This window comes from Siphateles boraxobius, unplaced genomic scaffold, assembly GCF_051911475.1.
Source record: "Siphateles boraxobius isolate OS27281-9 unplaced genomic scaffold, OSU_SipBor_1 41, whole genome shotgun sequence".
In the NCBI taxonomy this organism is placed as follows: Eukaryota; Metazoa; Chordata; class Actinopteri; order Cypriniformes; family Leuciscidae; genus Siphateles; species Siphateles boraxobius.
The window spans coordinates 1,031,827-1,058,645 of NW_027509042.1; the positions used below are offsets into that span (position 1 = coordinate 1,031,827).

The 26,819-nt window shown below is 36.0% G+C and overlaps 2 protein-coding genes across 3 annotated transcripts in view; one reads left to right on the top strand and one right to left on the bottom strand.

Annotated features, from left to right (window-relative positions):
- necab3 (N-terminal EF-hand calcium binding protein 3) overlaps positions 1-2,789 on the bottom strand; it is a 41,066-nt gene extending 38,277 nt beyond the window's left edge. Inside the window, exon 1 of the mRNA XM_077197670.1 lies at positions 2,511-2,789. Coding sequence (XP_077053785.1) covers positions 2,511-2,633 — 123 coding nt within the window. The 5' untranslated portion in view covers positions 2,634-2,789. The remainder of the gene's footprint in view (positions 1-2,510) is intronic.
- A 1,596-nt stretch (positions 2,790-4,385) lies between these two features.
- On the top strand, positions 4,386-26,356 carry itcha (itchy E3 ubiquitin protein ligase a). Of its 2 annotated transcripts, none has more exons than XM_077197672.1 (24): positions 4,386-4,651; positions 6,451-6,511; positions 7,561-7,702; positions 9,905-10,029; positions 10,827-10,958; positions 11,410-11,467; positions 12,274-12,446; positions 13,067-13,256; positions 13,501-13,596; positions 14,334-14,508; positions 14,650-14,716; positions 14,846-14,930; positions 17,359-17,487; positions 17,776-17,848; positions 18,099-18,170; positions 18,272-18,360; positions 18,443-18,602; positions 18,728-18,861; positions 19,042-19,182; positions 20,837-20,957; positions 21,584-21,688; positions 21,800-21,896; positions 23,889-23,961; positions 24,780-26,356. In XM_077197672.1, the coding sequence occupies exons 2-24, from the start codon at positions 6,487-6,489 to the stop codon at positions 24,877-24,879; spliced, it is 2,562 nt and encodes an 853-aa protein (XP_077053787.1). In that variant the 5' UTR covers positions 4,386-4,651; positions 6,451-6,486; the 3' UTR covers positions 24,880-26,356. The 2 variants fall into 2 exon arrangements, with proteins under 2 accessions (XP_077053787.1, XP_077053786.1); XM_077197671.1 differs by having other exon boundaries at positions 4,485-4,651; positions 14,647-14,716.
- Positions 26,357-26,819: the final 463 nt, after the last annotated feature.

Consider the following 26,819-nt stretch of genomic DNA (forward strand, 5'->3'; position numbering starts at 1 on the left):
ACTCGGCGTAGGCTGGGCCTAAATTTCTACTTATAAACAAAATTCAAAACGAAATGATAACATTTTAGTCTACAGTAGCCTAGTCAGGTAAGGTCAGGTTTGCCGATGTGCGTTATAGGCTATTTACTTATTCATATTTATCCCTGTGCGCCGATCGGAGACGGAGTTCACTGCTGATATTCTGGGGATACAACATAGCCAATATACTAGGGACTTTAGCCTTTAAATATCTTTGCTGCATTGGATCAGTGTTCTTTCTAGAACAGCCAAGAGCTTTCTAGCCTCGCGACAGCAGCGCCTCGCGTCGCTCATAGGCCTTAAAGCAGTCAGCGCCGCGGATGCGGTTTCGAAAATTGATCAAAAAACGTGGGTGCGGGTGGATGGCGTACAGATGATGAGTTTTGTGATGCGGTTGCGGATGAAATAATAATAGCCTATCCGCGCATCTCTAATACGAATGGAATGTTATTATGCGTCATGGAACATTGCGCTCCTCAACTCGCGAAAGGTCGGATTTGCTCCATCTTTTGATGATAAGTTTTGTTTAGAAAACCTTGAATCCATGTAAGCCACAATATCATTAGACATAATCCATGTCGTTAGAATCAATGAATCCATGTCATTAGACACAACGTGCACACATGTGCAGGCCAATTTTTTTTTTTTTTTTTTTTTTTTGCGGTGATGACGGTGACGAGCTCAGACCCGCGGTTGGAGTCACGTGACCGCGGTATTGCGGTAATGCGGTAACCGTCCCAGCCCTAGTAGCTGAGACTGGAAGAATTTGTTTTGTGTTGTACAGAAGATGCCGTTTTCTGTGCTGGAATTGATACGGTAAAACCACTGCCATCGTTTCCGACTTACATTGTAAGCGGTAGACCAATCACAACAGACTAGGCCATCTGACCAATCAGAGCACAGCAGGCTCTCAGAAAGGAGGGGTTTCAAGAAACTGAATCTTCGAACGAACCGTTTCAGACTCTTTGAGAAATGAGGTGATGTTTAATGGGTTTTATGAGGAAAATTGTGTTTTTTTTTTACCTCTGATTCATGTAAATCTATTGTAGACTCAAAAACAACATTAGCAACTTTTAAAATATCATAAAAGGGGCACTTTAATACGTTTAAATTAAAGATTGCACAAATGAATCAAGCGAAATAAGACCATTAACATGTGCTAAATGTGGGGCAGTCATGGCCTAATGGTAACAGAGTTAGACTGGTGATCCAAAGGTTGCTGGTTTGATTCCAGGACTGGCAGGAATATGACTGAGGTGTCCTTGAGCAAGGCACCAAACCCCCAATCGCTCCCCAGGCGCCACTCAAGGCTGCCCGCTGCTCCGGGTGTGTGTATCCACGTTTGCTGTGTGTGTGTTCACTGCTCACTACTCTGCTCCTAATGTGTGTGCACTTACTTGGATGGGTTAAATGCAGAGGTCAAATTCCAAGTATGGGTTACCATATTTGGCCATCACGTGTCACTTTCACTTTTTTTCACTAAATGTAAAATTTTGATTTCAGGTTGAATTTAAAGACAAGCACACACAAACACACACTTCACCTCTGTTGTCAGACCCCCTCTGACAGCTTACTTAACCCTGCTGAGAGAACATCTGCAACTTTTTATCTGTCACTAACAGCCCTAAACGTGCTGAAGCACTGAATGTGTGTTCCTGAATATACCGTCACATTGACTCTAAACATCCACAATACAATAAAGAAGATGGATTGTTTATAAGAATCAATGTGATATTGATGATATCCTTGATCATATTTTAACTACAATCAGAATTTAATAAAAAAAAATCTTGATTATTATTACAAATTCTGATCAAAATCCAGTTTTGTGCTTAAAATGTATATGGGCACAAAAAGCAAACATTGCAAACACAATCTATCTGTCCATTTTAAGAGAATATATCACATTGCATTATAGTAAAGAAGGAAATCGTGACAATCAATTCCCTCAAATATGATTCACCAGCGGCTGCTGCAATTGTTTTAATTGTAAGGCATAAATGCACAAAAGCATCAAAATCATTAAGCATAAATGACAATTATAGGGAGTCACAAAAAAGCCATTCTCATTATAATAAATTATAATAAATTAAAACAGATGACATGTTGCTTATTTGTAATCACATGCTATGTTACATATGTATTAGGCCTATTAAAATATGCAAATTAGCTATATATCCAGTATATAATGCTCAAGGGAAGAGTCAAAATAAGACCTCACAATGCAAGTGTTTTTTTTTTGTAAATGACTGTGCTTCACAATAAGCAGATAAGCTTATGCATCCACTGCATTATTCACTCCCCAAACTGCCTGACAATCAATGCTTTATAGCATAACCTATTTCAAGACTAAACATTTTCACATGTGCATATTCTCTCTCTCCCTCTCTGTCCTAGAAGTGACACAAGTGACTTGTGTTCTGAGGTTCAAGGTGAATGTTTGCATGGTGACCTATCGGTTGGTCTCGTTGACCGAGTATTTGGCTACTTACATCGTGAAAGATGGACAGTCCGTGGACCGAATCCTGCATCTGATGCTGCTGCAGTTTGGAGCGGAGATGCTCGCGCTTCGCAGACTGGAGACACATAGTAATCATTTCGGTGCACGCCAACATCTTTAAACGAGCTGACCAAGGATTTTAAAAAGAAAATATGCACTTAATGACACCGATAAATATGCAGATCTCCGAGGAAATGAGATCGGAACTGGTGTGTGAGTAATCTTCTGGACGAATGCTGCTGCTGATGCTGAGGATGGAATACTAGTGAACGCCAAAGAATCGTTCTCCTGATAGAATCGGTTCGTTGGAATGATTTGAACGAATCGATTCGAAAAGCGCTTGTGAATAACTGGTCTGTAGGCTAAGGGAAAATTGGCCATGTTTTTTTTTTTGTAATGTTATGTAAATTACATAAAGCAGGCTGGAAAGGATTTCACATCTATTCTGTACCTGTCATTTGGATTTCGGACCATTTTGCTTCCAGTGTTTTTCATAGTAGGCTAGTGGGAAGAAAACATCCGAAATAGACATTTAAGTGTTAATTTTATTACACTTAGTCCGTATTTGCATCTGTAGACTTCAATTAGGCTACAATATAGGTATAGGGTAGGTTGGGGCAAGATAAACATTGACATTGTATTATGTTGAATATTAACGCTTTTTGTGTCTATTTGTTAATGGGGGATTTGTGGACACATCAATGTTTTTGGATTTGTGGGGTAAAAGTTATAGTTTTTATTTAGAAGTAAAAAGATAAAATTAGACCCTTGGGGTAAGATCGGCCACCCAGATTTTGCACAGAAGTTGTTACTAGTGGTATTATTTAGAAATTTAATATTTATTGTAATTAATGGGGTTATTATTCAGTATTTCCATAAATAAGATGCATTTCAGACATCTTCCCTTTCATTAAAACCTAAAGTTTGTCGAGTGAAACCATTCGATTTGCATTCTCGCTATTATGACATTTCTTCAATTAGCCTAAAACATGGGCAATTAAATAAGATAATATTAATGTCTGTATAATTTTACCTTTCATGAATCTCTTTTACAGCGATTCTGCTTTGTCTGTCATCGGTTATTCAATTATTATCAACTTAAGTGTCAAAGTAAAATGTTAAATACAACAGTTTCATTAGTATTATACATTATTAATACTTATTTAAATATTTAATATTAATAAGAATGATATCAAAAGTAATGTATACATTCTGTAAAAGTTTATCCATATAGCGCCATCTTACCCCTCTTTTAATATTTTAAATTTTGTACTATAAAAACTAAATTAGCAAATGTTTCTATTTATTTCCTACTAAAACATAGGCTGGATGCATCATCATCCGGAACATGCTTAACATTTAGTAGCACTTAGGCTACATGCACAAAACTTTACAATTATCCTATTCCTATTTTCTTCTGAAGGTTTGTATATGGGTTTGTTCATATATTCGCCTGATTTATATAGGCCTATATATACACCCCCCCCCCCCCCCCCCCCCCTTATGGGAACATGACTGGTAACAAAACAAGAAGAAAAGAATCGATGAACAATTTTCATTGCAACGAACCGATTCAGAGGAAGTTCTCCACCTCCTCGGATGCTGATTGGTCCAGCAGCAGTTCCATAGACATCACTGCTTTGACTCACTTTTGACTCAAATCTATTTAGATTATTTATATCTATCATATTATATTATGATATATCATATTTTTGAAAAAATATGAACAAACTAATAAATAAAATGTATTTAATGTCATCGAAACAGTATTTTAAATCTCCACATATTTAAAGGGACACCATGCATTTTGACTTGTCCTGGCAAACAGCGCCATCTCGTGAAAGTACAGCCATTGAATCATATTAACATATTCATAAATTCATTACCTGCTCAATTGATATATCTAGTGCTTCAGTCTTTATGGGTAATAATAGTACATTATCCAAACGGACGCGCGCGTCGCGTCACGTGACGGGGGTTGCGCAGTGACGTCAATCTGACATGGAGCCAGTGCTGGTGGCGGACGGTTTTTCAACCGGTTGAGATGGAGCAAAGTTTATTTTAACGACGGGAAAATGACCTCAGATCCCGTTAAAACTGAGACCTAGAAACATTTCCCGTGATCATAAGACGGTAAGATATAAGCGACACACGGGTATAGAGGATAATATGGAAGAAAAATAGCCGTGCTCTGATAACGCGCTAGCTTGTTTGACCGGTGACTGACTGACCGTTAGACTGTGTTACTGGCTGCTGATGGTTTTGACAGCTGTTTGATTAATGTACGTAATTAATAGTCTGAAACGAATAAAAACTACCCGTCATCGGTTTCAAACAGTTATGTGCATTTCATTGACTTGTAAACGGTCGTTTTTGTTGCTGCGACACCGTCAGTCAGAAACGCTACGTGACGTCACTTCTGTAATGCGCTCATTAGTTCTGTGAGAGTATCATCATAATAACACAGTAACGTTATAAAAGTACCATCTGATACCATGCTACTGATATTTACGTAGCACGATATTTGTATGCTACACGAAGCTAACGTTACTTCCAGGAATACAATGGAACTGTTATAGGCTATGATTTCTGTGGTATATGTCAAAGTACCTTAATTTTACCATGTGATATTATCTCTGTACCGTGGTAAAATGACAGTGCTTTTGTAAGTGTATGAAATGTATTTGTACAAACTGTTAAGGCAAGACACCACAGGGCATAATGGTAACTGATAGCACCATACTTCTCCAGTTAATTATTCACACTACATTAAAACAATTGTTTTATGTTACAAGGTTTCTGAAATGTTATGTTTAAATATGCATATGATTTTGACAGCCGCAGTACCCATTAACTTTCATTGAATTGGAAAGAGCAGCAAGAACATTTTCCTTTTGTGTTAAATAGAATAAAGAAGGTCATACAGGTTTGGATTTGAAAACGATGTGTGGATGAGTAAATAATGACAGGCCTTTTGTTTTGGGATAAAATCCAGCCTTAATCTCTGTTTATCAGTACTTTCTCTCAGTGGACAGACTGATTCCCTGTAGTAACTGAGAAACATGGTCTGCCCTTGGAGTTACATCATCTGTAATCTGCCCAGGATTACTGTAGACTTCGGTTGTGAGATTAGCTGTTACCGCAGGGAGTTGTCGAAGACACAGCTACGGCATACATCACACACCACTACTAAACGACATACAGCACTGATCAGGGGTCAGATGTGTCTATACAGTGCATTTGATGACAGATCAGACAGAAAAAAACATTTAGGAAAGAGAGGGTGATTTGTTGAGTTAGTCAACATGAAAGCATATCCGGTTTCGCTTAGAAATGTGCTACATTACAGAAGGAAAATGGCTTGCGAATGTTGTATTCTGACATTTTCCACTATTTACTACCATCTCAGTTGACATGTCTTTGTTATAATGAGACTTAACCGAATTAATCGATCTACATTCAAACCAAAAATTATTCAGACACCAGATATATACTTTTAATATTTTTTACGAGTGGGTGCAGGACACTGTCGTTCATTTATGTAAGTGAGGAGAGCAAAATAAAGTAAACCGTGTCCGTGACATATTATAATCAAATATTCTTCATACAGTGACTACCTGAGGATGTTTTGCTGAAGTGTTTTTTCTTTAATTGCTAATGCACCTTTTTACACCACAGACTGAACAACATGAAGCATTGCTTGGTGATTGTTTGAGCTAAACTGGTATTATCTAATTGTGTAGTTAAATTTAACAGCTGACAGATATTTAACATAATTAATTTGTGAGACAGTCTATAAGAAAGGCCGGACAAAACCAGTGAAATATCAACTGATTTGATAACTCTGAGTTCTTGTCATACTTTATTACCATTACATTTTCTTGAAGGTGTCTGAATAAATGTTGGTTTGACTATTTATTTGTTTATTTCAGATTTGAGCCACAATAAGTGTTTTTAATGGCTGCATCATGAAATCTCAACTTCAGATAACAGGTGAGATAAAGTGATAATCTCTGTTTTGTAATTGCAAGACTACACAATTGACCTATGGCTAAGCCACGCCCCCTCCACTCACTCGGACAAACGGTCAACATTCGGCAACAGGCGTTATATTTAGTTATGTTGAAGAGGAATGAAAAGGCTACATGTTTTGGGGAAAAAAAAACACAAAGTTACCCAGTTGTTTTGGTAGAAAGTTGTCTAAAATGTTGTGCTTTAATATGTAATTAATGTTTCATGATTAAATTAAATATGTACAGGTCTAAGTTGCATACGTTTCCAGGACAAGCCTTTTCACCATCTTTACCAAGAGTACCTCTCCGTTAGTTTGCTGCTACAGTATTTACATGAATCATTCAGCACAACACTGCTAACATTTGTTATCTCGGTTATTTACAGATACGTTAATGAAGCTAAGTGTCATGATGTACAACGCAGCTAGAAGCTAACGTTAACGTTTTCTAATGTTAGCCTGACGTTACGCTAGAGATGTTAAAAATAACGTTAAAATACGTTGTTGACTTAACGTTACCTTAGAACAGATGTAGACATCCTTGTTTAATTTATTCACGTTTAGTTGGTGTTGTGGTCTACCGAATTACTTAATCCAGAGCAGACACTTATCTCGGTTGAGATGTGGCTTAATTTGGAAAGTGTAAAAAATACACACTGTCGCCCAGCCTCTCGGGTGTCGGAGTTCCGTGTACTCCATGCACACCGTTTGAACATTTTAAACTTAAAATGACAAGAAAAAACAAATAAAAACGAATGAAAACTGATTAACTGCAATGCATTTCAATGGACGTGGAAGCAGAGAATGTCTAGAGAATATTGGGAGCTATGCGCACTGTGATTGGCACATCGCGTTTGGGGGCGTGGCTTAGCCATAGGTCAATTGTAATTTGGGTTGCACACATTGCAATGTAGAGCTTTTATTTTGAGATGTCATCGTTTTAAGATGTCAGCTATCTGGATATATGTTGTCATGTCTTCAGATGAATACTTTGAATGGATCTGTGATTACATTTGTTATTTTTGGTTAGTTCTGTCCGCTAAGCTGCGGGACAGTAAGAAGAATTGGTTTGGGCCCAGTCCTTACGTGGAGGTGTGTGTGGACGGCCAGTCCAAGAAGACGGAGAAATGCACCAACACTCACAGTCCCAAATGGAAACAGTCTCTCACTGTGTAAGAGCATACTAAATATACTTAAACAAGTGACTGTTGTGTTACAGAGCTGATCCAGAATCAGTATTTATTATCATTATATTGTTCGGTTACACTTTACAATAAGGTTCCGTTTGTTAACATTAGTTAAATGCATTAGTTAACATGAACTAAAGCATTTAATAATCTTTAATGTTAATTTCAACATTATACAAAATATCAGGTAACATTATTTAATGGACTTCAGCTAAAGTGAACTAACAATGAATAGTTATATTTTTTATTAACTAACATAAACAGAGTATTAAATACTGTAACAAATGCATTGCTCATTGTTAGTTAATATTAGTTAACGCATAAACTAACGTTAACTAATGGGACCTTATTGTAAAGTGTTGACTATTGTTCTGACCTTTCTCCAGACTAAAGTTATTATTCACATAACTACATTATTAAAGTGTAATTATGACTATTGCAGTCAGTGTTATTATAGTATTTTTGATATACCATTATAGTATTTTATTTTAGATTTTAATATTTTCAGTTTTCATAAGGTTTAGTAATTTTATATATACTTTTTGTCATTTTTATTTTTTTGTAGGGATGCACCGAATGTTCGGCAACCGAAATTATTCGGCCGAAAATAGCAAAAAAAGCACTTTCGGTGTTCGGCCAAATAAGTAAAAAGACCGGATAAATTTGACCGAACAATGACGTTTTTGATGACGCGATCAAATAGTAACCAGTGTAGAGTGAGAGGCGCGCGCTTCATAAATGCAGCCAACATGCCTCCTTTGAGCAGATAACAAAAGAGAAGCTCATCAGATGCATCTGTGCAGACGTTACACCCTTACTTGCAGCACTAAAGCGTCTTTTAACCCTCTGTAGTTGACAAACGCGCCGCCGCGTTTTGCTGGATTTTTTTCACATGGCAGCAAAATAGACTTAAATACTCCATCATTTATGGTCACTTAAATGCAGACTTAAGAAATATGAAAAAATAAACTGTTAAATGTCTACTTGTGTCCACTTACAATCGAAACAAAACTGTGTTTTTAAACTTAAACTCAGCCAATACTAGTCACACAGGCAAAGGCATATATCTTTATTATCATTTAATTGTCTACTTTTAAATGATCTAATTCAAAACGTAAACAAATATTCTCTGTTTATGTAATCTGTATGAAAAGAGAGAGATGTCAGTCGTTCTACACTCCTTATCTGCTAATCGCCACGGAGAGCGCGTGCTATATTGAAACAATCCACGCAAACCTGTCAACGCCCACGATAAAGTGTATGTAAACCGCAAAAGTAGGCTTATGTTTAGGACAGTTATTCATTTGTTGTGCACTTTCTTTTGTCTCACTTTCTTTCAAAATTTCTTTTGCACTTTTCAATGCACTTTTTTAGTTATATTCATTCAGCAGTCAGTTATAGGCCTAACATCGGCTATTCAAGAAGGGGGGCTTCAAAGATGGCCTAATAAAAATATATTTTTTATTTTACTAATTTATTTATTTTAAGTTATATTGTGTTTTGTTTAAATAATATATGCTGGAATGTTTAAAAAAATTCAGTGTTAAATATTGTATTTGCAATTGTATTTTTTTTCTCTGAAAAGCAAGACAAAATAGTAAAAAAGCATATTTTTACTATTTAATTAAATGCAATGGTGAAAAAATTGGCAAAATAAATGGAAAAATGTGAAACACCGCGTTCAGTATTCGGCCTTCGGCCAAGCGTTTCTTTATTATTCGGCTTCGGCCAAGAATTTTCATTTCGGTGCATCCTTATTTTTTTGTCTTTTTTAACAAATTCTATTTAGCTTCAGATTAATTAGATTGTATTTATTTTAATTTTAGATTTAGTAATTATAGTACTTTAACAAACTTTTTTCAGTTAGTTGCCAAGAGTTTTTCTTCTAATATTATATATTATTTATATCATGACTGCTCGCTCAGTGCACTTGAGATTTTATAGATCATAATACATGATTTATTGATACATAAGTGTAGTGAATTTTTCTTTTTCTTTGGTTTGTCTTATATATTCTCATTATTTTATTTTAAATAAAATGCATAAAAATATAGCCAGATTATTGATTGTTAGCAGTTAAAATATGGAATATAAAACTTTTAAGTCAGCTTTATTACGTAAAAATGTAATTTTTAATAGTTTTAGTTAACAATAACATCATTGCGCTGTTGATCATATTCCCTGCAGGATCGTCAGCCCTTTCAGCAAGTTAATTTTCCGTGTCTGGAGTCACCAGACACTTAAAGCAGACATTTTGCTGGGCTCGGCCACTCTGGAGGTCAGCGAGACCTTAAAAGCCAACAATATGAAGAGTGAGTTTCCATATTCTTCACTTTGTGAATCTTATTAATCAGAGTCAGGCCTGTGTAGTGTGTGTGTGTGTGTGTGTCTGTGAGTGTGAGTGTGAGTGTGAGTGTGAGTGTGAGTGTGAGTGTGAGTGTGAGTGTGAGTGTGTGTGTGTGTGTGTGTGTGTGTGTGTGTGTGTGTGTGTGTGTGTGTGGGTGCACACTCAAGAGTTTGATAAAGAAAGAGGCAGGTGAACTGACTCATAGTATCAAACAAATGGTTTTGTCAGAGACTTTGGTCATGTGGGAATTGTGTGACCGCTCACCACTGATGTGAATTATAGAACTGAAGATTGAGTTGAGGGTGTTGATTATCCTGGAACCAGGTTACCATTTTCTTTTCCTGTGACCTGAAGTGATGCTGTGAGCTTGCTTAGTGAAGCCAATTTACCTTTCCAGGTCATCTGTGAATATGACTTACCTGGTTTTAAAACCTGGTAAGCTGGCTTTAAAAGCTTTAAAGGTTACCTGGTTTCTGTCTTTAAAAGCTTACATTTAATCTGCTTGATATTGCACTTTTGGTAAAACATGCTACCAAGCTGTAATGATGTTGGTTTATTTTATAAATACTTTCACAATTCATGACTGGGTCTGAACGAGTCATTTGTGAAACAAGAAAAATCCTTATTTCATAAGCAATGAAAAAGCCATGGTCCAAAAGTGTTGGCATCAGGGTACTGCTTTTATGGGCTGTTAATATACATTTTTCAGTTCTGTAAGCAGTGTTATGTTGAAGATCATGTGTGTTTGTGTGTCTGTCTCAGTTTCTGAGGTTGTGCAGACGTTGCAGTTGAGTTCAGACAGAGTGCGATCGGAGGTGGTTGGAGATCTCTCAGTGTGTCTTGATGGACTGCAGATGGATCCCGAGACTTTTGCTTCAGAGGAACAAAAGCACAGTGAGACTTTCTTTATCTCTGCTGTTTTTCAGATATAAACACTGATGTCTACGGAAGCGATCAAAATTACAAGTAACATGGCACTTCAAATAAGGTGGCGACGAGTGACTGATTAAAATATATTTGTCATTTAATCAAGAGATTTGTTAAAAAAAATGCTGATTCATCCAGTAATGAAACGAGTTCATTCATTCAATCCGATTTAAAAAAAAAATCATTCATTCAGATTAAATAAACATTTTAAATAGACTGCAGCAATTAACATTTTGTCAGAACCTCTAAAAGAATTACGTTATTTTGTTTAGTTGTTTGCTCATAATCGTGGGAGAATCTTGACCTCTGTTTGAAACAAAAAAAAATGTGACTCAATTTATTCAGAGTCGTGCAGCTCTAATTTTTTGCTGTTTAAAATGGAGATTTGTGTAATGTTGTTGTTTCTCTGCAATCACAGATTCGGCTGTAAAAGTGGAGAATGGAGAATACATACAGAACGGGGATGTAGCAGGGAGGTAAAATAAAGATTACTCAACTCTACTGTGCCGTTTCTGAGGGAATATTGCCTCATTATGTGCAGAAAGAGCCTGTATAATTCTTTGCTTTTGTTTGAAAATCTTGATTAAATTAGTTCTCGAGGGAAATATCTTGATTGCTCACTCAGTGCACTTGGCATTTTATAGATCATCATAATACAGGATTTATTAATACATAACAGTAGTGTGAAATATTTTCCTTCTTTAGTTTATATGCTCATTTATATTCTCATTATTTTGGTTTAAATAATATGCATTAAAATATGGCCAGATTATTGAATGTTAGCGTATAGGAATATAAAAAAATGGTCAGGCTCATAAAACAGGAGTGTTCTATCTGTTCAAAAAATTAATGTACTTTTAGCCCATTTCCTTTATATTATGAATGACACCTATTGATGTTAAACAGATATTGTATAAGTTGAAAATCACACTTTGCAATAAGGTTTCATTTGTTAACATTAGTTAACATGAACTAACAATGAACTACTTCTAAAGCATTTATCTTAGCTAATGTTAATATCAACATTTAGTAATACATTTTTAAGATCAAAAGTTGTATCTGTTAACATTAGCTAATGCACAGTGAACTTACATGAATGTGAACATTTTTATTTAGTAACATTAACAAAGGTTAATAAATGCCATCATGGTTAGTTTGTGTTAGTTAATGCATTAACTAAAGTTAACAAATGACACCTTATTGTAAAGTGTTACCCTTTTTTTTGCTATTTATTTTACGCTAATTGAATTTTGATAGTTGTCTCTGTTTGTTGTTGGTGTAGTCGAGATTCTTCCCCATCCAGTGACATCACTGATGAAGCGCCACTGCCCAATGGTCATGCAGTGGGAAGTACTGAGTCTTCCTCTCCATCCGCAGGGGCTCTGAGACCACCGCGTCCATCTCGACCTCAGCGGCCGCCTCCTGCCTCGACACATAAACACACTTCCTCCACAGGTAGAGAACCTTATCAATAGGGGTGTAACAATATAGTGTCACATGCTATTTTAAAGGCTCCTCATTTTGTTTTGGAGTCTCCTACAATATGTTTACATGCATCCAGGGTCAAAAAACACATTCATTTTCTCATAATATACACTGCAGCATCAGCTTTTTTTTATCACAGTGTCTGAAACGGTTCGATAAAGGATCCAGTCTCTCTAAACCCTACCTTTTCGTGAGCAGACTCTGCTCTGATTGGTCAGATGGCCCAGTTTGTTATGATTGGTTGATTGCTTACAGCACGGGTCAACGTAGGCATTGTTCAATGAAGACCACAGGCTGGCATTTTGCAAATTTGTTTCAAACCTACCTAGGTTTGAATCATGCTATCATGCTATGAATCATGCTATGATTGAATCATGCTATGAATCATGCATTGAATCATGCATTTCATTGTTTGTTCATGCTAGTTCACAGTACATTAACAAATACAACCTTTGATTTTAATAATGTATTAGTAAATGTTGAAATGAAATTAGCTGTATTACACACTTCATGACAGGTCCTATCTGAAAAAACCCCAAACATAATAGGTGCACTTTAAGGCAAAGTTCCCTACCTATTGTTTTTTTTAGCATCCTCTACTGGCTCTACTCCCACTCACGGCAGCAGAGCTCCCAGCCCGGAGGCGTCTCCACGAGTGTGTGTGAACGGAGAAACGGAGAGTCAGGGGTCAAGCTCAGGTTCAGGGTCAAATCAGCCCCCCAGTGCCAGTCCAACACCACCGATAGCTTCGGTAATCAATAGCAGCCCTCTTCCTCCTGGGTATGTGATATCAAAAACCTTTCTACTTTTTTAGTAGATTTAGATTAGTTATTTTCTAATTTTCTTGCTGTGTTAATCTCACAGTGATAGTAATGTTCTCATATGATGCGAATAATAAGAGCTTATGCTCCTGCTGCATGTCTGAATTAATAAATGATTGTAAATAAAGACACTTTATAGTAATAATAAGCTTGTATGGATTTAGTCTGATATGTTTAATGGAATTTCCTTTTGTATGGTGTAGCTGGGAGCAGAGAATGGATCAGAACGGCCGTGTTTACTATGTGGATCATATTGAGAAAAGAACCACATGGGAAAGACCAGAACCGCTACCACCGGGGTAACCATTGATGCTTTTATGTAAAGCAGAAAATGTCAGGAAAACCTGACTGTTTTGATTCATTATGCCTCTTTACTCAGTGAAGTTTGACAAGCTCCCAAAACATTCACGAGCATCTGAAAACGCCATTTAAGCTTGCTTTCGATTTATATATTTTAAGCGTCCTTAGGTCGTTTTTCTTTTGGTAAAGCTTTACAATAAGGTTCATTAGTTAACATTAGTTAATGTAACTAACAATGATCAATACATGTGTTACCTCATTAGTTAATGTTAGTTAATAAAAATCCAGCTGTTCATTGTTTGTTCATGCTAGTTCACGGTACATTAACTAATGTTAACAAATACAACCTTTTATTTTAATAATGTATTAGAAATGTTGAAATGAAATTAATATTAACCAAGATTAATAAATGCTGTAGAAGTATTGTTCATTCTTAGTTCATGTTAACTAAGGTAGTTAACTAATGGACTTTATTGTAAAGTGTTTCTGACTTTTTAAATAAAATGACATTTTTTAATGCTTTTTTATTTTCTGACCTGTGAAACCCTTTTAGCTGCATTTTATGTATGAAAGATTAATGCTGCTACCACTACTTCTAGTACTACTACTGCTAATACTACTACTACTAATAATAATAATACTTATTATTATTATGTTGTTATTGGTATCAGAAATCATCCAAGGTCAAATGTGAAAATGTCCTAAATGAGCAGTTTTGTGTTTGTTTGTGTGGTAGTTGGGAGCGTCGCTTGGACCCGATGGGCCGTGTGTACTATGTGGATCATATAATCAGAACCACCACATGGCAAAGACCCACACTAGAGTCGGTCCGAAACTATGAGGAGTGGCAGAACCAGCGCAGTCAGCTGCAGGGAGCCATGCAACGCTTCAACCAGAGATTCATCTATGGGGTGAGTAAATATGTCAAAGATAATGTACATCAACTTTTTTCTAGCAATTTTAAATGAAAAGATGCCAGGATTTCCTCTATGACCCGAGCTGAGAGTATTTCATCTGTCCTTATTCCTTCTGTCCGATCATCTCTTCAGCAGCAGGAACAGCTTGTGCCTGCAGCTAATAAAGAGTTTGACCCTCTGGGTCCTCTGCCGTCGGGATGGGGTGAGTCATTTTTATACTGCAGAAAGAGGAAATCACACTTTGCTCTCATAATAGAGTGGCTCACACTGTCTTTTCTTGAGTACATCATCCTTGACTTGATTTCCTGCTTGTGTGTTGTTTGGCTTACAGAGAAACGGACAGACAGTAATAGGAGGATGTATTTTGTTCATCATCCTACAAGATCCACGCAATGGGAGGATCCTCGCACACAAGGGTGGGACACGATCAAAAATCACAACCGCAGCCAGTGCTATTTTAGTAATTTTTAATTAGAGCCGCACGATTAGTCGTTAAAAGAATGACAGTTATTTGCCTGTCTATTAAAGCTTTGACAAAATCATACCGGAGCTTTTTTAGGTATGAAACAGCTTCACAAACTGTCTTTCCAACCACACACACAGTATCCACCTTATTCTGCTCTAAACAATGCCATGACGACGACTCCGGTTGCCTACTTCCGGTTCGTACTGTATTAGCAATGAGAGAATGAGTTCAGGCTCTATATGTGCTGTTGTTGGTTGTTTTAACAATTCAAAGAAGATAAACAACTTTTATAAACTGGGTGCTTTGAGCATAAGATAAAAAGGAGAGAATGTCCGGTTCGTATCAGCTACATTCAATGCCAGAGAGTAGACGTTTTTGGTTAACGTTAGCTGCGCTAAAACTGAGGCATCCAACGAAAAAGGTGTAATACGTTACCAGTAGGGATGGGCATTTCAAGCAAAAATAATATTCGAAGATCGCTGGGTATTATTCAATTATTATTCGAAAATCGCACCCCTCCATCACATCACGCACACATGCATGTATAGGCTATAGGCTACACACCAGAGCATGTGAGCAAAGCGGAGCAGTGTGACGCTTAAATATAAGTTAAACAAAAAAAACTAAACATACATTTTATATTTAAGTTTCACAATATAATGTTTTTCATTTTTTTATTTCATCTGTGTTGATTATATGAAAAGGGAACCGCATGAGATGAGTCAGATATGATCATAAGATGCCCAATATATCGGAAAACATTTGGTATGGCTCAGAGATGATTTTGACCACTTATTAAGTTTTGTTTTGTAGAAAGCCTTTCTTTAAAGTGAATTTGGTTTTGTATAAATTGTATCTTCATTTTTATCAATGTTTTATCAACAATTGCCTGGAATAATAAATAAGGAGCAAATATAGTAGATGTACAGGACACGGAGGCGCGGGCGCGTGAACTGGAGCGCGTCTTATTAATCAACGAAACTCAGCGTATAAGTTACTTGCCTCACAGACCTGAGAAGTATATCTATAGAAAGCTTGAAATGTGTACTTTTAAACAAAATAATTAAAAACGAGCAGAAATGGGCTGCTCTCTGCTTATGTATAGGTTAATTCGTATGAAGTGTGCATTTCTCTCTATAGGCGCGTTCACTACTGCGAAGATGGCGAGTCAGCATCATCAAATTTATCTTTGCAGTCGACACTTACAGAAGACACTAGTTATTAATAAACAATTCAAATGTTTAATGCATAATCATTACTTTTACCGTTTTTTTTGTGGCAAGCTTATGCGTGCGTTGAGATGCAGAATAGGCAATATATTACGAAAACGCTCATTATGGTTTAGCATTCTCTCCCATATAGTATACATAACTTCCAACCCAACTTCAGTCGTGCACGGGCAGGGGCAGCCCTACTTATTTCACATATTTTCTAACCAGCACATCACTGCGGCGTTCTGAGCAAGCGGTGCTTAATCTTCATAAAGCTTCGAACCGGAAAAGGACAACCGGCTTCCGGTTCAAACCCGCTATGAATCATGGGTAAATTCGCTAACCAGGAAAAAGGTGGATAATTATTTTTGTCTTACAATTATTTAAATTATCACAGAAGTACTGGGATAACAGTTTATATTTCAGATATAAACACAGATATAAATAGAACAGATAAACATATAAATAGAGCAAATCACCTTTTGAAAGTAACACTTGCAAGTGACTGTTACAAATGTATTTGTCATTGAATTATTCACTCAAACCTATTTAAAAAATGTAATTTTATTATATTAAATAGACTGCAGCAATTAATATTTTGTAAGAACCTCTAGTAATTTACATGTTATTTTATTTAGTTGTCTGTTTAGAATCGTGGGAGAATCAAGATCTCTATTTGAAACAAAAAAATTGTGATTCTTTATTTATCCACAATCGGGAAGCTCTATTTTTTATTCATATTTCGGTTTAGCTGTTATTTTTATGTTTTCAGTTTTTAATTTTAGTATTTTTGTTTTTGTTATGTGATTTTGTCATTTTTATATTACTATTTTGTTTTAATGAATTTTTAATTCAGTTTTACTTTTATTTAGTTAGTTTTTATCAGTTAGTAATTTTAGTTCCTCATCTTAAAACTATTTCAGTTAGTTGCCAAGGCAACATTTCTAATTTTCATTCAGTTTAAAATTTTTCATCTAATACTTATATTTAATTTTTTATTTCAGCTTTTTTTATTTTTATTAACAAAGATGTTTTTAATAGTTTTGGTTAACGACAATAACCCTGAACACCGCTAAATTGCCTCCCTTCTATATGATTTTTTTATTTGATGTAAAACAGAATAAGCAAGGAGTATTATTGCTTGAATGAAATGTTTTTGTGCATCAGGTTGTTGAATGAGAAGCCTTTGCCGGAGGGTTGGGAGATGAGGTTTACGGTGGACGGGATTCCCTATTTTGTCGATCACAACAGGAAAACAACGACATATATCGACCCTCGTACAGGAAAATCCTCCCTGTAAGCCCTTTTAATAACTTAATATATGAAGAGAAGGTCTTTTGTGACCTCCGCTGTCGCTGTGTTTGCAGATGTTCACAATGAAAGCATAGACAGTGTTGTTCCTGTCTTAGGATACATATATGCTCACTTTGAAATAGAAATATGTTACATAAGTCAAATGCAGTTTGATGCAATTAAAAGTTAAATTATGTTTTATGTTGTTTTTAAATGATATTGTCTGTTGATGTATCACAGCCATGTTTTGGTGTAGTTTTACGGTCTGTTTCTGTCTTTGTGAACCTGCAGTGAGAACGGCCCTCAGATCACATATGTACGAGACTTTAAAGCCAAAGTGCACTATTTCCGCTTCTGGTGTCAGGTAAGACCGAGTGACTTCAGTTACAAACTCATTTTTTTAGTTGCTTTGACACTCTTAATTGGTTAAAAATCTGCTTTTCAAGAAACTTGTTGAAGGATTTGCTTTTAAATAATGTATTATAATGTAAATAATGTATACATAGTAAATAATGTATAATTAATTTTCATATATATAAATATATATATATATATAACAGGGCAATATTTGCACATGTGATTGATCTATTTAAATTATCCTTTTCATACCAAAGCAACTAGCAATGCCTCAGCACATTAAGATCCACGTCAGTCGCAAAACACTGTTCGAGGACTCATTTCAACAGGTGAATTACATTTTTTATATTTGACAAGTCAATTCTGGCTTACGTGTGTCCTCATGTGGCATGTAGAAAGAAGTTAAATATTTGTAATTTGATCTGTTTAGATTATGAGTTGCCATCCACAAGATCTGAGACGGAGATTGTGGATTATTTTCCCTGGGGAGGAGGGTCTCGATTATGGAGGCGTGGCAAGGTATATTACATAATTTACAGGAAGTGATGACTTGAGTTGATAATATGCACACGCACAATAATGTTGCGTGTTTCTGTCATAGGGAATGGTTCTTCCTGCTCTCCCACGAGGTCTTGAACCCCATGTACTGTCTGTTCGAATATGCCGGCAAAGACAACTACTGTCTGCAGATTAACCCTGCGTCCTCCATCAACCCTGATCACCTCAAGTACTTCAAGTTCATTGGCCGGTTCATTGCGATGGTATGACGCTTGAGTCATGTTGATGACCAAATAACTAATGCCTGTACTGGACAGACTGAAGGATCATAGTTTGTAATTCAATTAAAATTTCTGAATATTATTTGTGCATTCTCTTTCTCTCATAGGCTCTCTTTCATGGAAAGTTCATAGACACAGGCTTCTCTTTGCCCTTTTATAAGCGCATCTTGAATAAACCTCTGGCTCTGAAAGACCTGGAGTCCATCGACCCGGAGTTTTACAACTCGCTCATCTGGATCAAGTGAGTGAGAATGAGTTGAATGAGTTACAGAGACATTAAGAAACACAAGTAAGGGCTTGGGGATTAAAATTGTGAAAATAAGGGATAGGAGTTATAAGAAAATTAACAATATTGCTCTTAATTACGATACAAAAATGTGTAATTTGACAATGGTTGGAGATAATGATGTTTTTTCTATAGGGATAATAATATAGAGGAATGTGGCTTGGAGATGTTTTTCTCAGTGGATAAGGAGATTCTGGGAGAGGTCACCACTCATGAACTCAAACCTGATGGAGGAAACATTCAGGTGACCGAGGAAAATAAAGAGGAGTATATCAGGTAGGAAATCTCATTCATAGTGCACAGATGAATTATATAATGAAGTATATATATTCTATATTCGGTTATGCAAATATATAAATAATAATTTAATATATCGCCATGTTAGGCGGAAACCTCGTAACTCCAAAAATGCTACTTTTCAGAAAATGGAAAAACTTAATTTTTTAAAATAATTAAACTGCATTGGCAAAGTTGATATTGTGGCTTTATATATGGTCAAACATTTGCATGATTCCTTATATTATTAACATTTTATGTATTTTATAACATCATGTATATATACAGTATATAATGTTTCTTGAGTACAAAAATGCTGTACTTATTCAAAGTACCAGTTCTTTATTCACCCTTGCACTGCAAACAAACTATAAAAAAATGCGTGCACAAATGATTTTGGAGATCCGACCCAACAGTGACTATATATTCATTCAATCTTTATTAAGGACACAGAATCCCGGTCCATAGTATTAAAAAACAATAACAAAACAAACAAACAACCAAAAAACACAAAATACATTATTTACCCATATAAGCAAGAGCGCCAGTGCTTCCAAATTCTTGAAGTAAACCAGACCGAGCTTTTCCTCAGACAGACCAAAGTTTGTACAATACAGTTTGACTGATTCAGGACTCTACTCATAAATGTATAGATACAGTGCCTAATGCCAGCTGCACAAGTTCTTATTCATCTGTTAACAAACATCTCACTTGCGCTACTGTGCCGTGGTACTTTCAATAGCATACGCAGAGAATCATTGTATGCCACCATCAGAGCCTGCATGCTCTTCTTTTTGTAGCTGCGCCAAAGGTGTACAGTATATAAAGGTGAGCAGAAACTTTTAAACAATACAATTTTGACATTGGTGGAACACATGTGAAACTTACAAGCCAATACATTAGCCTGTCCATATAGTTTACACCTCTGCCTAAACATGTCTCTATCGTCTGAGAGGTCATCTGTAATATAGTGTCCAAGATATTTAACCTCATCTGTGTCCTGTAGTATATTTCCACAAAGGTAAAAATCTGGAAACCTCAGCTTCTGATAATCCTTTGTTTTAGCAGTCAGTATGTGACTTTTTAGGGCATTATACTTAATATCAAATGCATCACCATAAAAGGAGCAGATATTCAGAAGCTTCTGCAAGCCTGCACTATAAGGGCTTATCAGCACTAAGTCATCGGCATACATCAAGTGGTTACACAAGACCTCACCCACAAGACACCTTGTATTACATTCATTAAGTTTCCCAGATAGATCATCAATATATAAATTGAACAAAGATGGAGACAAAATTCCACCCTGACGTACTCCATTACTCACTTTGTCGCCCCATTTCACCCTCATAGTCTGGCTAGAATACCAAAAATATATATGTATGTGATATATATAATATATATGTATGTGTGTGTATATGTATATATATATAAAATATTGTTAGCCACTAGGACTGTAAAAATATCTACTTAAAATTCAAAGTATTGATGTGGTATTGATTTAATTTTCCCTCTTGAGCAAATTTCAGATTGCATGATGCATTGCGTCAATTTGTAAAGAATCTTTTCGCAGAGCAAATAGTTACACACCTATTAACGCTAATATAAGTGATTTCAATATTAATTAATAATTGTGAAATCAACTGTGTGCCAGGTTGGTTGCTGAGTGGAGGTTGTCCAGAGGTGTTGAGGAACAAACTCAGGCGTTCCTCGAGGGCTTTAATGAGGTCTTGCCACAGCAGTACCTGCAATACTTTGATGCCAAGGAACTGGAGGTACAAACTACAACTCATAATGTTTAAAGCCTTTTTTGTGAATCATAGATAGTCGATAGGCACATTTTATACAAAGTGACTCAGAAATGAGGAGAGCAATAGAAGCAATTAAACTAACAATAGGACAACAATATGCAAGTGCTGTGACCCTTCCCAGTTTAGACTAACACAGTAAATGTAATTTAAAATAAACAGATATAGAATAGAAGAGAAAAATAAAAGAAAGTGTTTGTATTAATGGATCAAGTGTTGCCAAAAAAGATGCGTTTTCAGGTTTCTTGAAAATGGCACAGGATGACAGATCAGGAATTTGTTACTTTTTTTTAACTGGAGGGTTGTTTTTGTTTAAAGTCATTGCTAAGTAGCAAAGTTTAAAACCCTTGACTACATGTTGGGTGAGCACGCATGTCTTAAGCTGTTGTTTGGGACGTCATGGTGCATTATAGTTCACACTACAAATGTGATATGGCCATATGCATCTCTGACCTCCAAATGGCACAAAAAAGATGCATTCGACTGTTTTTAGTGTTGAGAGAGACTCGTGTTATTATCAGGTCTAAATAAGGCCATAGTTTCTCTACATGTACACGATGTCTTTTGCATATTCTGATCCTGTAATTGTGTAGGTGATGCTGTGTGGGATGCAGGAGATTGATCTGGGTGACTGGCAGAGGAACAGCATCTACAGACACTACACTCGCAGCAGCAAACAGATCGTGTGGTTCTGGCAGGTTAGATCTCACACTATAACACAAATCAAATCAAACCCACATGATCATAAATGTGGAGATGCTGTCATATCGGTGTCGGTGTTCCATCGTCTGTTGTGTGTCTGTGTTTAGTTTGTGAAGGAGATCGACAATGAGAAGCGTATGCGACTCCTGCAGTTTGTAACCGGCACGTGCCGACTACCTGTCGGGGGATTCGCTGATCTTATGGGTAAGGGTCAAAGTTTGACAGTGTCATGCTGTAACCATAGATGATATATTAAAAATGTTTCTGTTCTGTTCAGCACTAAATCTAAAAACATAAAAATACGTGTTCATTACAAACATTATAGACACGTACCAGGGTTTTAATTTGCGTACAATTTTCTGAAAACTCAAAGGAAGACAGTGTTTAATTAATAAAAAATGAGAATGAGGGTGAGTAAATGATGATGAAATGTGATTTTTTTTTCTCATTTGATCTTTTGTATAATCTGAATTTGAATATATAGTGTAATATATGAAGATTTCAGATGCGAACACCATGTCCGACATTTTTTCTTTTAAATTAGATTTATTTTTTTATTTTTTATCAGGCTTCTATATTTAGGTTCAGTAATTTGACTTTAATGGCAATGAAAAGGTTATTAGGCAGTTAATGAAATGCCTTGTTTTCAGTAATGTCACTAGTCAATTCATTGGTATTTAACAAAATTGATTGTCCATGTGAAAACCTCAGAGTCCGTCTGGTTTGACTTTGTTGTGGGTGGTATAGAGCTGTTCTAGGTTATATCCGTTTCTGTCAGGGTTAAAGCAGCACACAAAACACTGTTGTGTTTACATGCTACTTACGAAATCCTGTCATTGCCACTGTAACTATAGGGGCTTTTGCACTGGGTAGTTATAGGAACTAGCCACCAGGGTGTTCCCGAGAACCAATGGTTCCCTTAGGAACATTTTCCTGGTTGCCTTCGCACCGCCAATAGGAACTCTCAAGTGACGTAAGCCGTGCTTGTTGTTGTGACTTTCAATTCTCCGTGTTCATTAGTTTAAGGAACTGTCTAACAGTCCTTTCTAATACATTATTAGATGGAACTGTTATACATAGAAAGTAGACAGTAATGAAAAGTATTAGCGTTTGCTGTGTGGTTGATGTCCAGTGTTGTAGAGCACAATTACAGTATCATGTTTGGCTTGGTCCTCTCAAAGTGGTGTTGTACTTTCTCCTCAGCGTAAAGGTTAAGAGGTCCATCTATCACTGTTTTCCATGTTCGTAGAGTTACTTTGTGGACTAAAAATACAACTTTTTAGACCCGACTCTGAAGTAGGAGTAAATTGGTTCCTCCAAAAGAAGTTCCTAGAACTAAAATCGTTCCTAGTTCTTGCAGTGCGAACACGCCAAAAACCGGGAACTTCCGCCTATAGTTCTAGGAAAGCCCCTCATTTCCTTTAGCCTTAGAAAGGTCTTAGAAAGGTTGACCACGTTTTCTTTTGCCAGTGACTGAAACTACTACAGATTCATCGATTTCATTATAATCCTCCATCTTGTTTAAAGACCTCTGTAAACAGGATAAAAAACTGAAAGCCGGTTCAGACGCACTGACATTCATCTTGAGATAATATGATTTGATTCGCATCTTCTGATTGGTTCTCTGAATTTAAAGGCTTTTGGTAGCAAAGGGAAGTGGCATTTAGAGGTTTCTGCCAACGAACCAGTTTTTTGAACAGGCTGAGGCTGGGATTTAGCGAGTTTAAAGTGGAAGTATTTGATGAGCGTATACTAGTATGTGCGGAGAGCATTCGCTCTATATCGTTATCTCATTTTTGACGGAGGTGGTGTTTAGTGGGTTTTGCATTTGAAGTCTTCATATACAGTAATTTGAAAAACATTAGTCGTTAACACACCTGCGTGAAGTTGGCAAAATAGTCTTAATCGTTTGTGCTGGTTTGTACAATTTTTTGCTTGTGCTGCTTCAGTTTTTTTAGATATTAAGAGAATATTTATCGTCATTCTTAGGTCACTCAGTTTCCCATATGCTCTAAATTCACCCAAAATAGGCTCAATCTTTTGTGCCTTTACTTTTTCCCTAACTATGTTTTTGAGGAAACTGCAGGGGGTTTGTGATTGAAATGCCTTAACTTGTTGGTTTAAATGCAATTCCAGTCCTTTCTATTGCACTTTAAAGAATGATTATTGATCAGAATGTATGTTTTATCTCCGTAGGGAGTAATGGGCCGCAGAAGTTCTGTATTGAGAAAGTGGGAAAAGAAAACTGGCTGCCGAGGAGCCACACATGGTAAGATCAGAAATCAAATTTCATTACCATAATGTACAGTATGCAGCAGGCCTGTTCTCACTAATTTGTTTTGTGCAATAAAGCAGCAGATACAATCTATATTGCATCAATGCACAGTAAATGACCAGTGTGCAATTCATTCACTTCACAATCAAGATTAAATCATTTAATATCTTCAAGCTAAAAATATAGCATTCTTATAGTTAATAATATATTCAAATCAAAATCTATTCAGACACCTTTAACATTTCTCACATTATCACAGTTTATTTGCTATAGTTTAGAAAATGGTGATAAAATATGACAAGAACTCTGACATTTCACTGGTTTTGTCCATCCTTCTGTTAGACTGTCTCACACATGAATTATGTCGAATATCTGTCAGCTGTTAAATTTAACTGCACAATTAGAAAATACCAGTTTAGCTCAACCAATCACCAAGCAATGCTTCATGTTGTTCAGTCTGTGGTGTAAAAAGGTGCATTAGCAATTAAAGAAAAAACACTTAAGCAAAACATGATCAGCTCAAAGTGTATGAAGAATATTTGGGTATAATATGTCACTGTTAACTTTATTTTGCTCTCCTAACTCACATAAATGAACTATAGTGTCCTGCACACACTAGTAAAAAAATATCAAAAATGACATCTGGTGTCTGAATAATTTTTGGTTTTGACTGTAAATGACCCGTGTGCAATTTTCACAATCAAGATTAAATCATTCACTATCTTCAAGCTAAAAATATAGCATTATTATAGTTGTTAATAATAATATATAAAACAAGTTTCACAGTGTTTATTTTATTGTCACCCCACCAGCTTTAACCGTCTGGATCTGCCGCCCTATAAAAGCTACGAGCAGTTAAAGGAGAAGCTGCTGTTTGCCATCGAGGAAACCGAAGGCTTCGGTCAAGAGTGATGCATGCGCACGACATCGCCTTTTTAACACCTCCCCATGACGACACACATCAGCTTTCACCATCATATCAAAAGCTGCTGCTACTTTAAACCAGGAACGAGGGATAAAACAGTGTTTTGTTGGAAGGAAATCTGCTGGCTTAGGCTTCCATTTCCAGTTTTCTGATTTATGCTGCCTTACTCAATGATCATTGGCCAGACATCGGCCTACTCTATGCACACTGTGATCCTCTACCTAATAATGACTGCCGCTTGTCGCTACTCTAGTAATGCACATGCAACAGACTCTGATGTTTATTTTTCCTCTACGACTTGAAGTGTGAGTTTGCATGGTATGTGTCTGATTGAGTCTCTTCTGTTGCGTGTACATGTAAGGAGGAGTTAGTGCAAGTTACAGTTTCATTACTTTTTTATTGCCAGTGCACAATTGCACCTGAATCCTTTTTAGACGTAGTTAAAAAGAAAGGTTTGCACTTTATTAGGGAAAACACTGGCCTGGTGATTATGGCTAGTACAAAACCTGCAACATGCAACGGGTTATATTTCACATCAGAATCAAAAAACATTAGAAATATTGCATGGAGAACGTGAGGCGTGCAATTTTTAGTTTTTACACCTCAAAATTGACTTGTAATGCAGGAAAATCTCATTCTTATTGCTGTAACAGTTGCAAAGGATAAGCTTCATGTTTTTTATGCACAATATAGTTTCCTTTTTTCATTTTTAGGTGAGCTGTGACCTGGAAATGCCTACATTGAGAGTATGTATATGCATGTGTGGTTGGTTTCATATACAGCAATAGTTCATCAAACCATCTTAATTTCATCTTCATACGCCACTATTAAATATTCACTTTCCTACCAATCATGAGTTCACAATCCACACGACTAATGTTATAATGTTAGCTGATTTAGTGTGGTCAGATTCACAGCCAGAAGTCTTTTATATCTTTAAAAAAAAATGATGTTGTTCACCAAAATCACAAATTTTGTGCAAAATGTGCTTTATTTTGGAAAATAATAAAGTGTGTTTGTGTTGTAGAGATGTTATGCCGAAGATTTAGTCCTGACCTCATGGATATTCTGTGCGTTTCAAAGACTTTTCTTCTTATTCATATGCAAAACACAAAACCAGGACTGTAAATACTAATGTACAAAGAATAACTTATGATCATAACAGATTTAGTGGTTGGATTTGAACAAGCAAAGCAGTTTTTTTGTGTTCACTTTATAGATTCTGAGAGGATGCGTCATCTTTTCTTTTCCAGAACATGATTTTGATTCATTTACACAGGGTTTGTAGTTGTTCTCCTCGCATCACGTTGAATTAAATCTGTCATCAGAAACATCAATAGCGTTTGCTACCAGACTCTTCAGTAGGATGTCTTGCTACAGGGCACTTTATTTACTTTATACCAGATTGTTTGGGTTAAAATTAACTGACAAATAAAGGTCAATATTCATGTTTCATGTCTTAAAGCATTTTGTTGCTCTGAATATGTGAAGGCTGACCTCTTTATTTTCTTAACGCTGTACATCATGTATTAATTAGCCTGCTATCTAACACATTAACATTCAGTAAAGCTGTGTTTAATGATTTGGATTATATTTATTTTTCTTAAGTGAATGTGTACAGTTGAATAATTAATATAAAGATACCAATTTATTCTCAGCTTAAGAAATAAAAAAATAAAATAAAAAACGCATTGCTTCTTTTCTTCTTATTAACTCTATACGTTTGAGATTACCAGTTTAACAAAGTACATTTCCAAATAAAAAACGATAAATGCTTTTGAACATGTATTGATGAAAGGATTAAATTAAATGCAGTACTGGAATTTTATTAAGTATTTAGAATTATTTAAAAAATAATACATATGCTGTATATAAAAATGTGGTTTGTAAAATGGTTTGTAACACTGGCTCCAGCTGTATAACAACA

What these genes read in the sequence shown, in the direction of transcription:
- itcha (XM_077197671.1), top strand. Translation starts at nt 6,487, where the DNA reads ATGAAATCTCAACTTCAGATAACAG. An exon ending in AACGGGGATGTAGCAGGGAG is followed by an intron (nt 11,468 to 12,273) that starts GTAAAATAAAGA and finishes TTGTTGGTGTAG; the next exon opens with TCGAGATTCTTCCCCATCCA. An exon ending in TAAACACACTTCCTCCACAG is followed by an intron (nt 12,447 to 13,066) that starts GTAGAGAACCTT and finishes TGTTTTTTTTAG; the next exon opens with CATCCTCTACTGGCTCTACT.